The sequence below is a fragment of the Piliocolobus tephrosceles genome, chromosome 11, assembly GCF_002776525.5.
Source record: "Piliocolobus tephrosceles isolate RC106 chromosome 11, ASM277652v3, whole genome shotgun sequence".
NCBI classification, from domain to species: Eukaryota; Metazoa; Chordata; class Mammalia; order Primates; family Cercopithecidae; genus Piliocolobus; species Piliocolobus tephrosceles.
The window spans coordinates 52120671-52138874 of record NC_045444.1 but is presented as its reverse complement, the minus strand read 5'-3'; the positions used below and the strand labels follow the sequence as shown (position 1 = coordinate 52138874).

At 35.1% G+C, this 18204-nt stretch overlaps 1 protein-coding gene across 2 annotated transcripts in view; it reads left to right on the top strand.

Annotated features, from left to right (window-relative positions):
- The window catches only part of SCN9A (sodium voltage-gated channel alpha subunit 9), a 184549-nt gene that overhangs the window by 133095 nt on the left and 33250 nt on the right, over positions 1–18204 (top strand). For both annotated transcript variants that reach the window (XM_023188138.2, XM_023188137.2), the window contains exons 19-21: positions 5298–5452; positions 9713–9886; positions 14543–14665. In XM_023188138.2, the coding sequence (XP_023043906.1) occupies positions 5298–5452; positions 9713–9886; positions 14543–14665 (452 nt within the window). The remainder of the gene's footprint in view (positions 1–5297; positions 5453–9712; positions 9887–14542; positions 14666–18204) is intronic.

Here is an 18204-nt window from a genome sequence, read left to right as displayed (position 1 = left end):
TTCAGACTCCTTCTATCTTGCCCTGTTCTTTACTATCCTTGGTTCTACATGACTTGGCAACCTATATAATTATGAACATGACATGATTCTTTGGGTCTATGTGGTTTTATATTGTGCTGCTTTTAGATTATCAAATTAGTAAATTACATAATCAGGATTAGAGAAAAATAACCTTTTTCACAAGATCAAGAGATCGAGACCATCCTGGCTAACATGGTGAAACTCCATCTTTACTAAAAATACAAAAATTAGCTGGGCCTAGTGGTGAGCACCTGCAGTCCCAGCTACTCAAGAGGCTGAGGCAGGAGAATCGTTTGAACCCAGGAGGCGGAGGTTGCAGTGAGCTGAGATCGTGCCACTGCACTCCAGCCTGGCAAACAAGTGAGACTCCGTCTCAAAAAATAATAATGATAATAATAGTAATGTACTTTTCTGTTAACTTGGTAGGAGGAGCCAAATTGTCTTCCTTTCAAAATGTTTTGTGTTCACCCACTTCCTATAAAATAACTAATCATTAATTCTAACTTTAGTAACACAATAACCAACTCCTTTGTGACTTTTATTTTTTCTTTCTTTGGAAAGATAATGTTAACAAATATTTGTTTTAGTTATTTTAGACATTAAGAAATGGTGAAGAAAAGTTGTTTTCATAATCAATTTTTACATTAATTATATTGATCATGCTGTTATAGTTTTTAATGAATAGTCTGTCTTTGAAATGGCCAATGGTTTCTTTTTTATTTTCTTTCTTTTTTTTTTTTTTTGAGAGCATTGGTTTAACATGATGAAACTCAGCATAGACTTTATGTAATGCACCACGAGAGCACATTAGTGAAACCACCCAAAAGAAATAGCATTTACTCACTGGGACCCATTAAAATGTTTGAGAGATTCCCTGTTATGTTTACATTTGGTTAATAGTCCTTTTAAAGAGAAGGTGTGATAGCACTGCTAACCAGCTTGGTTGGAAATCTCTTGGGATATACCTTTGCACAAAAACCAGACAGACGCTCTATCACTCTTGCCTCAAAATAAGAGAAAGAAACTCTCTGAGGTGTGATAAACCCTGAGGGCAATATTTATGAAACTTCATTTCAGGTTGAAAGTTTACTAACTTTTCTAATTAGGATTTTTACTGTTTTTATCTCCTCAATCATAAGAACAATGTTTCCCGTCAACTTTAAGACTGACAAAAGTAAATCCCAGAGAGTAAAATCTTCTTAACCAAAGGGATAACTTTCTTATCCAATAAGTTGTACCTGAGAAAGATAGATTCTTTCTTGTATGTGATCATTGTTTTTAAGTTTAAGACAAACTCTAGAGCACTAAGTTAATATTAAAAAATTCATCTCATTTTTTCACTCTCTCTGGTATTTTCATTTGCCCGGAAAAAGATTAACTTAGAGTTAATTTTTGACCCTACCCTTCTACTCTGTTTTCATATCATTTAATCGAATGTTCTCTCTTAACTAAATGCATTTAGATAATAATCATTTAAGTACAGGATGATAAATAATTTCAGATCTGAGATCATGTTCACTGTAATTAACATTGTATAAATGAAGCTATGTGTAGATTTTCCATCACCTTTTTTTTTTCTTTTTCATCCAATCTTTATGTAAAGTATAGAATTCACAGAGATGAAACCTTTCAAATTATGGCTAACTGCTTAGAAGATTATATAACTCTCTTTAGGGAATCAAGTCTTTTAAAAATCGACTATAAATGACCTATTAAGCCAAGTAGAGGACAACGATGAGTACTGTAAGCACAGACAGCAAGCATTAGAGACTCAGTTTGAGCCTTCTGGGAACTTAGAAACTTCCAGAGAGAAAGAACAGGAACACATAAAATATGCATGATGACAAAAACACCAGAGACATTGTAGGGGGAGAGGGAAACACCTTGTTTGCTGTATTTCTATAGAACTGGAAATTAAAGTGCTAGAAAATAACCTCATATCAACTGGATCAATGCACTAATTAGACTTCAGAAACATGAAAAGATCCATTACAAAACATTATCTACCAGGTGCATCTTGTCAAAAGGATTCTAGTTTTGTTGTTTTAGAACGTACATCTTATGATTATCTGAAGTTGTTCCTTGAAAGGCTCAATACTTGTTAATGAACTATATTGTTTTGCAGAAAAGGAAATCAATTTTTTAGAAATATCTAAATTTCAAACTTCTGAAACAGGTATCGAAAAAGTGCTGCCCATTATTACTTTCCCACCTCCTGCCTTCATCTAAAATGAGGTTTTTCATCTAAAATTTTATGAGGAGGAATTCATTGTAGTTAGTTTTTAAAGAGTCTCTCTTTTCTTCAGAGTAATTCTAGTTGCTTTAATAAACTTGAAATTGATTTAAATTTAATTTTTCAATTTTTCAATCATTCTCTTTCTGGGCCTCTTACGTTCATAGCTCTGTTTATCACTGCTTGTAAAACTTTTTACTCTTTGGTTTCTCTTTTACTGCATCCTCTTGGTTCTTCTTGTTCATCTCTCATTTCATCTACTTCAAAGTTTTCTCCTCTATCTGTCCTAGTGATGTATAGGTAAGTATTTTTATAAACTGGTTCTCCAAGTAAAATAAAATATGCATACTTATATCATTTGTTATAAATTTTACTGATATTAAGGATATATGACACACAATTTACAAATAATAAAATATTGCAACTTTTTATTGAACATTCTGTATATCAAATTGTTTATCAAAAAATGCTTTTTCTGAATTTTGCCAAACTTTTGCATGTATAGGCAACCTATTTTTGCAGATAATAAACAAGTATAGTTTTAATATGAAGATTGCTTGGTATTTATGTTAGTGAAATAAAAACGAAATGAAGAAGCTATATGTCAGATACTCATTTATCAGTGATGTAAGCAATTATTTGCAAATCAGAAAACAGAATTTCAATAATGAAAGGCTTTTTTAAATTTTTGTGCTATTCAGTGTAATGGCTACAAACACAATACACCTTGACTATTTATCTGGTTTATTAGCATTTCCTCCATCACCTTCTTAATTCTACTCTAGAAAATCGAGAAGCTCTCATTTGTAGTGCTTGGAGATTTTTATAGTGTAAAGATTCCCACCATCACTGATTTCAAACTACTGATGTGAAGTTGCTAAATGTGGAGTTAAGAAGAGATTCACAGTAGTTAAACAATGTGACATACTCCCACCATCCAAATACAATAGGCCAGATAGAATAGACCAGCATCCAGAAAGAAAAGTTGCACAGTAGTCCAATAGTAAAGGATATTACTACTGTCAAGAGAGAATAATCCGGAGAGAATAGACCACCGTCCAGAAAGAAGAGATGCATGATAGCCCCACAGTATGCCATACTTCTGCTGTTCAGACAGAATAGACAAATATTGCCCAAAGAGCATAAATAATAGTAAAATACAGTAAAATAACTAGGAAGTGATATGTTTTAGTATTTATTACCTTGCTTTAAAGTAAGTTATAGAATTCTAAGTTTATATAGTCAAATATTTAATAATGGCTGCTTTTAATAACAGACTAACAGGAATTTCTGACAGTTTAACAATGAGAATTGGTATGGGCTGCTTTCAGCACACCACTGATTTCTCTCCCTTAATTTTGTTGTTTCAGAATGTTTCGGAGTTGGCCCTTTTTCCTCCTCACCCTAAATACTCTTCTTGTATGACCTCAAAAACTGTTCTGACTTCAACAGATACATGTATGCTAATTATTACTAAGTATTCCTTTCTAGACAGGCTTTTCCCCTGTTTCAGGTTCCCACCCCCATTTTAAAAATCTATAGGATATCTGTATTTAAACATTTCACAGGCCTCTCAAAATCATTGCCTGCCAAGTCAGCTCCTGCTCCTGTGGTTTTCAATTCACTACTGACATCCACGTGGTAGTCCTGGGCTCCTTCCTTTCTCTTACATCCAATATCCAATCAATCACCAAATCCTGCTGATTTTATATGCCAAATATGTCCTGAATCTGTTACAGCTCTAGTTCCTAACTAGCGTTGCCCTAATCTTCCCCTCCTGACAGGGATACCAGACCAGAATCCGAATGTTTTTCTGGGTATGGAACTTTCTTTACCCCTACTCCTCTCTACCTCATCCAACTTATCCTCCATGTACCATGGAGACATCTATTTACATTGCAATCTGGATATCTTGTTCCCTGCTGATAACCCGTTACTTACTCCTCAACCTGTATAGGATATAAACCAAACTCCTTAAGGTAAAGGCCAATGCTTTCCATAGTCTGACCAATTTCTCTAAACTCATCTCTCACCCTTGCCTCTTGTGTACGTTCTGCTTGCATCACAGTTCTAAACTGGTTTAAATTTCTATGCATAACAATTTTTGCTGCCCTCTTGGCCTGGCATTCCACCCAAACTCTTTTTTACTGATATTTTGATTCAACCCAGGCTCCATCTCTTCTAGGAAGCCTCTACTGATCTCTCTTACTGAAGAAATAAGCCAGGTTAGATTGACTTCTTCCATGTTATCAAAATGAACCCTATCTGTCACTTTAGTTGCCATATCTAGTTATATTCATTTATTTCTGTGTTTATCTACTTAACCAAAACCTAACGTAAATTCCCTGAAGAAAGGAAATCATGTACAGAGGTGAACACATAGAAGATATGTAACAAGGGTTTGATGGACAAATGAAGGAGTTAATGAATGAATAAACCTAACCATTTTTAAGTACAATTTGCAAATTTTTGTAGCAGTATATTTTATACATGAAATTTTAAAGCCCGATTTGTTTTTAACTTAGAATACTTGAAACAGTTTCATCTGGATCTTCTAATCAAGATGACTTTCTTTTGAACCTAATTTCAGGACTTTCCACTAATTTTCTCAATATTGTTTAGAAAGGTATATTTCAGAGGGTTTTTATCATAGAGGAATGGAAGTATCATAGACTAGAGAAGTTTTTCTGAAAGAAAAGAAGACCATAAAATTCATTTCATCTTCGTATTTTAGTTCATTCATTCATTCACACATCAAATAAAAGTGGTTTAAAGACTGTAGAGGAGACTGAAGATAAATTGGGGATTACAGAAGACACGAATACATAGTAAGCTAAAACTAACAAGTATTAAGAAAACATCATGGAAAGTTAGAAGATGAAGGAAGGCAGCATTCAAATTAAATATATCTGAAACTGGAAGTATAGGTGTTGAAATTATTTGGTTGAGGGAGTATCACAGAGAACACTTTGCATTAAATCGTGTATTAAAATTTTTATTTATTCTAAATATCAAGATTTAACATGCATGTCTTCCTTGTCAGGTTGTGTCCGGAGGTTCTCATGCTGCCAAGTTAACATAGAGTCAGGGAAAGGAAAAATCTGGTGGAACATCAGGAAAACCTGCTACAAGATTGTTGAACACAGTTGGTTTGAAAGCTTCATTGTCCTCATGATCCTGCTCAGCAGTGGTGCCCTGGTAAATGATCTGACACCTAAGTCAACATATTGATTAAGTTGATATTCTTTAAAATGAGCTAAAAGATAAAAATAACATGGCAAGTTGTTTTACCTAGAATTAATCCCTATGATTAGTGCCAATGAAAAAATTTTACTTGGGCTCAGTAAATAGTTACTGAACACTCCTACATGCCAGGCATTATCCTTGCTGCCCGGAATGCTGTTGTCCAAAGGACCACCCAGATGGCTATAACAGAAAAGAGAGTTTTACTGGCAATATCAGTTTGCAAAACAGGGAGAGAGTCTCTGGCGTAAACTGAAAGCACTTTATCTGTAGAACAAAGAGAGAAGGTTAGAGGTTTTATTAAAAAGGGAAAATGTTATGTATTGCTCTTTGAGAAAGTTCATTGGCCCTAGTAAGGATTTGGGGAACTCGTAAGCTCCAATTGGCGAGCAACAGTGGTGGGCAAAATTAGTCCTAGAGTGTAGCAGTTTTCCTGAGAAGCTATAGATAAAACTAATTTCCAGTTACAACAAGCAGTTTCAACAGTCAGCGTTGCCAAGAATTACAGTTCTTGGAGTAATGTTTTGTACCCTGAGAGCTTTTCCCCCTGCCTTCTTGACTCTTAGTTGACTGTTAGTTGAGTATGTCAAGAATGACCCAATTTGTATGATCAACTTTCACAATGCAAAGATAAATGAGATCTAGGTAGTATTTATTCTTAAGGAGCTAAGAGCAATGGAGAAGAGAAGAATACAAATGAGTAACTGTAGAACTTGGGTATGTTTGTAAGCAAAGTGTATATGTGATAAAGTTCTGTAGCAAGGAGGACAATCGTCTGCTTGCAATTTCAGAAATGTAAATGGTGCTTTTCAGGGTCTAGAGAGACGAATAGGAATTTTCTAGTTAGGCAAGGCAGGCTGAGGGGAACAAGTATACAATGGTAAGGAGGCACAAAACAGCATCAGACATTCAGGAAATTAAAAGTTGCTGAACTGTAGCAAGTGTGGTGGGAAGAAGAATAAGTACAGGTGGTCAGGGATACTATGAGAAAGGTAAGTAGGGTCAGCTTGTGAAGCGTCTTGTGAGTTATAAAAAGGGAAAACAGATGGTAGTTTTAGGATAAAAGTAGGACAAGTTTCTCATTCTTGTACACATACAAGCAGCTTCCATGGGAGTTGAAAGAGATCTGGTAGAATTACAAGCTTCCTGAACCTTTATCTTAATTGTCATTTTTCCTGCTGGCGTGGACAGAGATGAGCCATTAGAAGCCATTAGGAGCCCAGACCCAGCTAGATATACCACTGGAAGTTTCATTATACTAAAAATAGAATACTCAAGAACTTTGTAACTTGCCACAAAGACAGTCTTCATGAATTTGGAATTTGATTTTACTGTACTTACAGGTGAATAGGTTGACCTGTTACTGTTTCAGGGATGCTGGCAGAAGATATGAGGTGCTTGGGTCAGAGATAAAGGACTTTATTACTTATGCGTGGAAAGTAGCATGAGTTTCAACATGCTTCTGTTGGTTCCCCCTTTACCCAAGTCTCATGGGGGCATTATATGAGCCTGAATGAGTGTGTACACATAGAGTGGATTGATGTTACAGCTGAGGAACACTGAGCTTAGGGAACACATCTTTTTATACCAAGCAACATAAGCAACCCTGCTGTTTGTCCCAGGGACCCTACCTCATGTCTCAAGGTTGCTCACTGCAAGCACAACCCTGAGGAATGTCCTAGGTAAGGAGCAGGCAGAGCCTGGCATTCTTGGCACACTCCCCAACAACCTGCAGAGACCCACTGTGGCTTTCCTCTCCTAACAAGTCTCAACTCTCAGAAACAGAAAATGTCATCAGAAAAGCTCTATTGTCCTTATCTGGAGTTGTCCAAGTAGAAATCTTGATAGTGTCTACCATACAATGTATTCCTAATAACTAAGGAAGTTTATCCCATGCTGACTCACATATGTGACTGAGAATTTCAGAGAGGAGATTACAAAAAAAAAAAAAAATTAAAGAAAAGTTTTGAGTAATTCCTTGTTCAAAATGTCTAAAACAGAGGACAACATTTGGGGAGTGCATTCTCAAAACTTTATTTTAAGTAAATCATATGAGGAAGAAAAGGGAAAGATATTTCAAGAAGCTGGTGTTTGTACTTAGAGAGGTTGCCAATTAAACTAGATTTTTTTAAAAGTATAGCAAACCCCCATGACACGTGTTTACCTATGTAACAAACCTTCACATGTACCCTCAAACCTAAAGTAAAAGTTGAAAAGAATAACTCTCATTTAGTTTATATTTATTGCGTTTCAGAACCTTCTTTTAAATGTTCTCATTTAATTTTCAAACAACCCTGCAAGATTATGGTATTTTGCTTATTTTACCAATGATAAAGCTGGGTACAGTTTTAAAAGTTGCTTAATGTCCCAAAGCTGGGTACAGTTTTAAAAGTTGCTTAATGTCCCAAAGCCAGCAAATGACAGAGCTATCACTGAATTGATGTCTAAAGTCAAAGTCACCATATCTTTTCACTGTGTCATGGCTCCTCAGAAAGAAGAGTATACACAAAATAGAAATAAATGAGTGGTAACTGAATTTAGTAACAGCAAAGTGTAAGTCCTAAATCAGATAGCGCTCACATAAGGCCATTCTTGCCTCCTTGCTCCTACATCCACAAAATTCGTTCTGGAAGCTAGAATCCCTGTGGGCTGAATTCTAATTCCTGCTCTGGGACCAGTCAGGTGGAGGTTCTCATTATCAAGACTTCCTGTGGCTCTGCTCTGACCTTGTACACCAGTTCTAGAAACAGGCTTCCCTTTCCTTGTGACTAAGCCCCTTCCTTGTCTTTGTATGTAAAGGACTGAGTCATTGCCATAGTTTCTGTTTAGATGGCTTGCCTGGTTCCTCCAGAACTTGGGGGTGGAGTGGCAGGGAGGAAAATCCTGAGGGATAGAAGCCTCCCTCTGCACTTTGATTCCATTGAATTTCAGAACCTCTGCCAACTGCTGGGACCTTCTTTTTGCATCTTAGTAGGTCTGTTCAGTCTTTCTGCCCCAACTTGTCTTCAATATTGATACCAACAGTTTCCCAAAACTGCTAAAAATAATTTTAGAGTATTGATAGTGGAACTTAGAATAAGAAGAATCTGAATGGCACAATTTCATAACTATAGACAGTTAATAAATATAATATTATCCACGAAGGATACAGGTCTTTGACTTTCATTTTATCCAACAGGGTTAATGGTGCTTCAATCAGAAAGGGAAAATTCTAACACTTTAGACCTGTTGAGATCAGCAATCATTTTCAGTGTCTCAATTTTTTTGAGACGGAGTCTCACTCTGTCACCCAGGTTGGAGTGCAGTGGCGTGATCTTGGCTCACTTCAACAATGAGCCCAATTTTTAAGTCCATTCAAATTCTTTGTCAAGGGACATGTGGCTGAAGTCTAAAGTCAAAGTCACCCTATCTATTCATTGTGTTGTGGCTCCCCAGAAAGAAGAGCATACACAAAGTAGAAGTAAATGAGTGATAACCAAAATTAGTAACAGTAAAGCGTAAGCCCTAAATCAGATAGAGCTCACCTAATGTCACATAATATTGTTGTGTGTCACTCACTAAAGTTTCTCGAAAAGCACAGGAAGTACCGCATTCATGGAGAGAATCGAATAGTAATTTTTAGAGCTGAAGCCTTGAAGGATAATATATGGATAGACTGTCAAAGGAAAAAGCACTCTCTGTGTTCTATAGGCCTATTAAGCTACTGCAGTCATTCATTTAGCAAACCTTTCCTTTCCTGCTGCTGTTATTAACATGGTGCTAGGCACTGGGATGCACAAGCATTTGAGAGCTAAGAGAGGCTCCACATCCTACTGGTGGGGAAAAAGGGGAGTGTAGGTTGTGAAAAGTTTATAACAGGGGCTGGCCATGGGATCATGTCTTAAATTGTTAGAACTTATCCAATTTTAATGGAGAAAGAGGAGGAATCAGATGGAGGTGGAAATGATCAGGTGTCAGAGATCATGAGTCTTTTTGTGGATTACAAGTAATTTCATTCTTTTGCACTTTCTCTTGACCTCTGATGACCAGCAGCAGCACTGGTGAGAAGGCTAGAGCTAAGTGTTATGTGGTAACTGTAAACCCGAAAAAACGTCAGCTGGCCCATGTCAATATTATGTTTCAGTGTTCTTAGCATTAGAATTGTATTTTCGTGTTTTTGTATGAATCATAAAGCTTAAGTTGTTCATGACTGAAACTTGAATATTATTTCCACAGGCTTTTGAAGATATATATATTGAAAGGAAAAAGACCATTAAGATTATCCTGGAGTATGCAGACAAGATCTTCACTTACATCTTCATTCTCGAAATGCTTCTAAAGTGGATAGCATATGGTTATAAAACATACTTCACCAATGCCTGGTGTTGGCTGGATTTCCTAATTGTTGATGTAGGTACTTTTGAGTACATTTTAAAAGAAGATTTATTCTTACTGAGTGTTGTAAAAAAACCTTCACCAGTATTGTATATTATTATATTTTAATTTTGTTAAGCTTCATATACTTTCAGGCCATAGGTTTATTCTTTTAGAAATATTAGTACAGTCAGTGGACATATATCTGTGAAGAATATTAGAACAGAAATCATTCAACAAATATAAATTATTTCTGTGACATTCTAACATTTATAATGGAGTTTTTTACATTTTCTGCAAAGGAGATGTGATTTTTAAAATATATATATATGATTTGAATATCATTCCTGTTAAGAATAAAACAAAATTTAGAAGTAGGAGGTGATAAGAGAAAAGGGCAGAGACACAGATTAAAGAGAGGAAATCACGATTATTCACAATATAAAATTGGAAGATAAGAGAGGATGAGGGGTGTATTGAGTTGGCTGATATGTGAGCTAAAATTTTTCTAATTTAAGTAAAGTTAAACTTTGTATTTTTTAAAGTTAACTTCGTATTTGGGGAGGGAGAAGGCATGAACTTTTAAAATATCTATCTCAGACCCAAATATAGGAAAAACCAAAATGAGACACAATTGTCTCTATCTCAAATATGCAACTTGCCCTTCATCTCCAGAATGGCAGTGGGGCAGAGGAATAGGCATTATTATTAATGTAATAATTTTACATAATAAATTCAAAGAACTGTTGAATACTTGCATGATGGAAAATACATAATACTTCTTTAGTTTACATATTATTTTAACAAAGCAGAAATATTTTTACAGGCTTCTGACTGAGATAGGGAATACATCTTAAAACAGTCGGTGAGATCAAGGAATCTCAAATAGAAACTGATGGTACAACACCCATTGTTATCATTTCATTGAATGTACTCTAATTATTTTATATTTTAATAATAAAATTTAATAATATACATGACATATTTTATATTATTTAAAATGGCTTTCTTACATTATTTTATAACCTCAATCTCCCAGTCTTATTTTTCTCAGAATGATATGTTCTTTATCTTTTACTAATTCTTCTAGATATTCAGAAACCTAACCTTTGTGTTTAGGGAAGAAACATCCTATAATCAGTCACAGTTTTTAGAGATTTGTTTCCATATAATACCTGACATAATTAGAGGTCAACATGCAAGTTTTTATATGCCAATAAGTGCTTTAAAATTTAACCAAGGGTTTGCATTATTGAGCTTTTAAGAAAAGTTGAATTCATAGCGCATCATATGTGGATTAGAAAATCACAAGTAAGCATGATCATAAATAGTAAAATCTGACTGCAGAATGTTACCCAAATTAGTCATATTTACTCAAAAGTTCAGTTTCTCAACTGTTATTTAAAGTTTCATGAATTTTTGGCTTCTGGCCAGGCGCGGTGGCTCACACGTGTAATCCTAGCACTTTGGGAGGCTGAGGTGGGTGGATCACCTGAGGTCAAGAGTTTGAGATCAGCCTGGCCAAAATGGTGAAACCCTGTCACTACTAAAAAATACAAAAAATTAGCCGGACATGGTGGCAGGTGCCTGTAATCCCAGCTACTCAGGAGGATAAGGCAGGAGAATCGCTTGAACCCGCTAGGCAGAGGTTATAGTGAGCCGAGATCGCGCCACTGCACTCCAGCTTGGGCGACAGGGTGAGACTCCATCTTAAAATAATAATGATAATAACTTTGTTTTCTTAATCACACAACATACTAAATATCAAAAACAATAATTTGTTTTCTATAATATGTAGGTTATGTGAAAATATTTTTTAACATAGCTATATATTACACCTTATATGTGTTATCTTGGGTTTCCTCTGTGAGAACTCTAACTTTTGATATAGTAATGATTTCTTGTTTTTTTTTTCAATTAACCATTCATGTGTCAAGTTATCTAGTCACTGCCTAGAAAATGACAAATGATAAAATGGATATTTTTGTAATATAGTAGTTTTAAAGAAAGGCTGCCCCAAATAAGAAGAAATTATAGAAGGAATGTAGGTTTTCTTTTCTCTTGAACTGTGAATATGATGGGGTCTCTCTCTTAAAAAATTATACAATATTTTAGATATTTTAAAATCTTTAAAATATTATCACAAATATACTCATGTTCATCATTCAGTGTAAGAAATAAAGGTTTACAAGTAAAATTGAACTTATTTTAAATTAAGAGATATGGCTGTTTAATAATGGAAATTGTTTTATATTTGAAAATTTAAAGTGATAATTCTCAATGAGTATAACATCCTGTTCAGGGATATGTGTGCAGAAATCAGGGAGATAAACAACTCCAATTTGAAATATTATTCAATATTTTGGAAACAAACAAATATAATGCAAAGTACAGAGAGTCAAGCTCCACACAATATTCTTGCTCATATAGATGCAAATTTCGGGACGCATATTTGGGGGAGTGGCTGACTTTTTTTTTTTTTTTCTGAAAAGTATAGTAACTTATCTACAGCAGTTGTTCTCAAAGCATGGTCTCAAAACTGAAAACGTTGGCACATGTAGGTGAGAACTCATAAGAGGTGAGTTCCTCCAAGACCTACTGAATCAGAAACTCTGGGGTTGGATGCAGCAAATCGTTGTAACAAGTCCTACAGATGATTCTGTTGTATATTCAGGTTTCAGAAATACTTATATTATTTGCTACTCAGAGAATGGACTCGTCTGATTTCTGCAGGCTTCTGGGTTATTTGAAACTTACTTGATTAAACAGTATTCAGCAGTGCAGGCACATATTTGTATATATACACATGTGTTTATAGAAAGATAGGAATACGTATACATATATATTCTCAGTTACAAACTATACCGTGGTCTTCTTAATAATATACATATATTCCATGTCATAAAAGTCACTTAACAGTGGCTTGGAGAACAGACCTATCCGTATTTTAGGGGCTGTATCAATTATAACAGACATGTCTTAGTTATTTTATTTATTGCTGTAACTGAATACCTGAGACTGGGTAAAGTATTAATTGAAGAAATTTATTTCTTAAAGTTCTGGAAGCTGGGAAGTCTAAGGTGCAGGGTCCACATCTAATGAGAACTTTCTTGCTGGTAGGGACACTGGAGAGTCCCAAGGCAGCACAGGGCATTACATGGCGAGGGATGTTCACTGACAGCCAAACTGGGTCTTATAATAAACCCACTTTTGTGATATCTAACTCACTCCCATGATAACCCATTATGCCCTTACTCCATATTCCATTCATGAAGGCAGAGCCTTTATGATCTCTTCACCTTTTAAAGGCTCTGCCTCTTAATACTGTTACATTGGGAATTAAGTTTCAACATGAGTTTCGAAGGGACAAACATTCAAACCACAGCAAAACATTTTAAAATTTTGTATTTTTTCTGATTAAAGAGGGAGCACACATATTTTCAAGTGTTCTTAAGTGGAAAATAATGGATGTGAATGACTGGGCAAATTTAAGAGTGGCATGAGGAGCAATTTATTCTGCTAAATATATAGCTTAAGGAATTAAAGCAGTATTACATTTAGTGAGACATTTGGAAATACTACACGAGGACGAGTACTTTAAAACACCTCCTGCTTCATAAATCAGTTTACCTGTCTCTGATGGTAACAGTAATGAACTTCTTGTGAACAATGACTTTTTCTACTCCTGAAATAGATAAATACATAAAAAGTTGGCTCTCATGTGTTCCTATTCTTCCCTTGAAAACTTGAATCTCTTAGTCACTAACTTAATTCATAATGAAGAACTGCATTCCAGACATTTTTCTTAGACATTGTCTCCTGCTACACAGGATGTGAGGCAAATGAATATTTTCCATGGAACTAATTCAGAGAGTAAATGCATTTATAGATCCAGATCTAAGATCATTGAGGAGCTCATTGCTTTGTAACTAAAATGTGTATTGATTGTATTGCTGTTCATGTTCTTTCTTAAGATAATTTACGGTAAGAACTCAAATTTCTTTTGGATACTGGTTATGGTAATTGTGGCTGATCTATCTAACATGATGAAGTTCTTATTATGTCTATATTGATTGTTTAGCCAATGAGATCAGCTACTCTCATTCTCTCTTCAGTACAATTGTGATTTTTCTCCCATGAAAAATTATTTGGTAGATCTTTGGTGCCAATCCTGAGAAATTGTAGGGCAGAAGCAATCTCGTTGAGAATTAGCCCCAACTCAAAATCATGAGACTACAAAATGTTTTTTAATAAGATGTATACCAAGGCAATGATTTAGTTGAGTGAATACCACACTTTTAGGGCTTAGCTTCAGAATCACACACTTCATTTTGACCTGAGTTTTATAATTAAAATGTTGACCATTGTTCTAATGAAACCTTTAGATTTAATAAGCAATTACAAAAGAATTGATTACAAAAGTGTGAAAAGCATATGCATGATTTCTACTCAAATAGAATAAACAACTTACTTTGCTTACATTATTTCTTCTTATTTTGGTTAAACTTCTTTTAAATCTATTTCCTTATAGAAACATCCACCTTACCCTGTTTTTAGGCATTGACTACACAACTCCATACATAAAATCTTATTGTTCCTGTTGAGTTGCTTTTAGTGAGTTTCAAAATTGACTTTTTCATTTTATGCTTCATCATTTTATTGACACAATTAATGAAAATGCTATTTTTATAGGTTTCTTTGGTTACTTTAGTGGCAAACACTCTTGGCTACTCAGATCTTGGCCCCATTAAATCTCTTCGGACACTGAGAGCTTTAAGACCTCTAAGAGCCTTATCTAGATTTGAAGGAATGAGGGTAAGAAAATACTAAACTTTATAATATTCTTATTTTTTTGATGGGGTTTAAAATATAAAAACAATGGGTGTGTAGAAATTATGAGTGGTTTCTATTTACATAAATATGTGGGCTGTTTATGTATGTGAGTGTACGTACATATACATATATGTATGCATATATGTATACATATGTATATAATAGTATACATATGTATACTATATATAGTATGCATTTACATACTATATACAGTATGCATATATACTATATATACTATGCGTATATGATATATATATGCATATTATATATACTAATAGTACATATATGCATGTTACATATACTAATAGTATATGTGCATATTATATATACTAATGGCATATATATGCATACTAATATATAAATGCTAATTATAGCATTAATTAAATAGTATATTACTAAAAATAGTATAATACTAGTTAGTATATACTAGTATATATATATATACAAAATATGAAATACTATATATAAAATATGCATATATAGTATATGTATATACAGTAGTTACTGTACATATTAGTGTGTATATATATGCATACTATATATACATATATACACACACAGTATTTCAGCACATATTGTTTAACAAGGGAATAAGTTAATCACAGTAATCCTGCCTTTATCTAATATCATCAAGCAATAGAATGATCCAAATGAGTGACTTTTTCCATGTTAAATGGAAATCTTCCCTGTGCTAGGAAGTCCCAGTGAAAGGGGAAACTATTACTCCTAACATCATCTCTCATACATAAGTAATCAAGGACCTACTTATATCAGGTGTTCAAATAATACTTGTTAAAGGAACCACCTGCGTAAGGAGCATTAGAAAAGATAGGGAAGTGAGACCGCATCAGCCATCACATTTAATTTCACCTTTAAAATAACATTGCAAAGTAAGTGGAATTATAACTAAATTATATTTGAGAAAACTAAAGGTCACAGAGTTTACTTAATTTGCACTTAGGCTGCAGAGTGCCTGAAAAGATACTCAATTAGCAGAGACAAACAAGTTATAATGAATAACAACTACCATAACCTAGCTTTAGGGAGTGTATTAAACTAGCAACTTTGTAACACACATGAAGGACAACAACTTTATTTTCTGTAATTAGTCCATATCCTCATGTGTTGGTACTCTTCTAAGATTTCTTCCCCAGATTTATACCTGCTTTTTTATGCCTCTGTTCTGAAATGCTCCCCCTGCCCTGCCCCGACACTAACCCGTCTATACAGCAAACACCTATCTGTCCTTTAAGGCTCAATTTAAAGTTGCCTTGTCTGTCCACCAGCAGACAAAACTGCATATTCTCTCTCTGTTCAGACACCTAAAATCCTCATTATATTGTATTTTACTTATTTGTTTACTTAACTACCTCCCTACCTTACCATCTCTGAGCAATTTAACATGGAGATTAGTCTAGCTTACTGATATTTTATGTGTGGTTTACTAACCAACTATCAGCATTATCTACAAACTTATTAAAAAGATGGGTGGATCATGAGGTCAGGAATTCGAGACCAGCCTGGCCCATATGGTGAAACCCCATCTCTACTAAACATACAAAAAATTACCCGGGCGTGGTGGTGCTCACCTGTAGTCCCAGGTACTCCAGAGGCTGAGGCAGAAGAATTGCTTGAACCTGGGAGGCAGAGGTTGCAGTGAACCGAGATCATGCAACTGCTGTCCAGCCTGGACAACAGAGCGAGACTCTGTATCAAAAAAAAAAAAAAAAAAAGCAAATTCTTGGATCTCACCCCAGACCTACTGAGTCAGAAACTCCAGGATGGGGAAGAAATTTGGGTTTTAACCAGCTTCAAGTGAACATTAGAGATCTTTCAGCCTACTAAATCTTCACTGTTACCCCTACAAACCTAATTATGACTGAGATCTCTGCTATTTTAAGTATCCAGTGTATAATGGCTTCCAAGTATGTAAGAAAGAACATGATTATATAAAAAAAGTTCGTAAGCACAATTCAAAAATATTCTATCTACAAGTTGAAAATTACAAGTTTCATTTTGTGCAGAAAGGTAGTATTAGAATTCATTGACATTAACTTAATTTTTTGAGCATTAATAGAATGCTACAACCTATCTAGAACTTTCCCCTACAAAATCACTTCCTTCAGTGACTAAGTAAACCTATTATTTTACTCTGTTTGCACTTTGTTCTTTATCTGTATTACAGGTGAATTGGATGCAGGAGAATAGTTTAGTATATTTTGAGGGACAAATGTCTGTTTAGTTACATTTGTTAACCATGCAAAAAGAGATATTTCTTCATGCTGCAGGGCTATTTTGAAGGATAAATGAAATAATGAAATAATGCATTTGAGGCATATTGTAGTTAGCTTGTTTGAGTCCTTAGGCTCTTTAGCTTTCTCAACTGGCTTCTCATCAGACCAATATGTGCCTTTCTTTCTCAGAGACCCATGATTCCATCATTACTCACGTTTTTTAGAAAAACATTTTAAATACCAACTATGTGTCAGGTGTTGTGGTATAAAAAACACAGAGTACAGTGGTACATAGACCCCAGTCCCCAAAGAGTGAGTAGGGTCAATGGTTACAAGAGAGACAGACAAGGGCACATAATGATACAGGAATATACAGGAGGGAGTGGCTATCTGGGGAAGTCTGGGAAGACATCACAAGGAGGTGACATTTCAGACATTTCATGACTGAAGAGTAAGCCCCAAATCATAGGCAGATAGGCATTCAAGGCAGAGATACCACATGGTAAGGCAGCACAGAATAGAGTGTGCAAGGTGTACGTGGTCAGTGACTAGACAGATCAGTGTGCCTAGGTGATAAACCTAGCAGGGAGGGCAGCAGGAAATGAGCATGAAAAAGTAGACTCTACTAGGAGGTGGCCACTTGGAACTTCATTCTCTATTCCTGTTCCTCCTAATCTTTTTTGAGGTCACGTAGACTATGAGAATCTCATGAAAGTAAGAATTTTCTTTCCAGAAAGAGAGCACAACCATAATGTTTGTTGTATAATTTCATGCCCCCAGGGAACCTCTACAGGTCCATGAACTCCAAATAATCATTGCTCTGGACCAAAGGTCAACAAACCCCAGCCTGTTTTTTTCTTGGAACACATCCTTACCAGTTTCTTTATATGTGACCTATGACTACCACCGCAGAGTTGAATAGTTGCAACGGAGATATAACCCACAAAGCCTAAAAATATTTATAAAAATATTTGCAAATGTTCTCCCTAGATGATCTGATTAGTAGTCAGAGATCCTTAGTATTTCTCTATTTTAAAGCATCCTGAAAACCTGCTTAATACATTGCAGAAAAGAAGGATCCCAGTGCTACTTCCCTAACAGGTTAATTTTTAACACATTTTTACTTGAATGGGAACTCGAGCTGAAGTGTAGAAGACAGGTAGATTTTAAAGGATTAAGTAAATGAGAAAATCTGGAGAGTGTTAAATGCTACAGTAATTGCCCTGGAGGAAAACTGGAGTGGCAAGACACACTGATGATCAATAGCAGTACAAGTGCTGAAAAGCA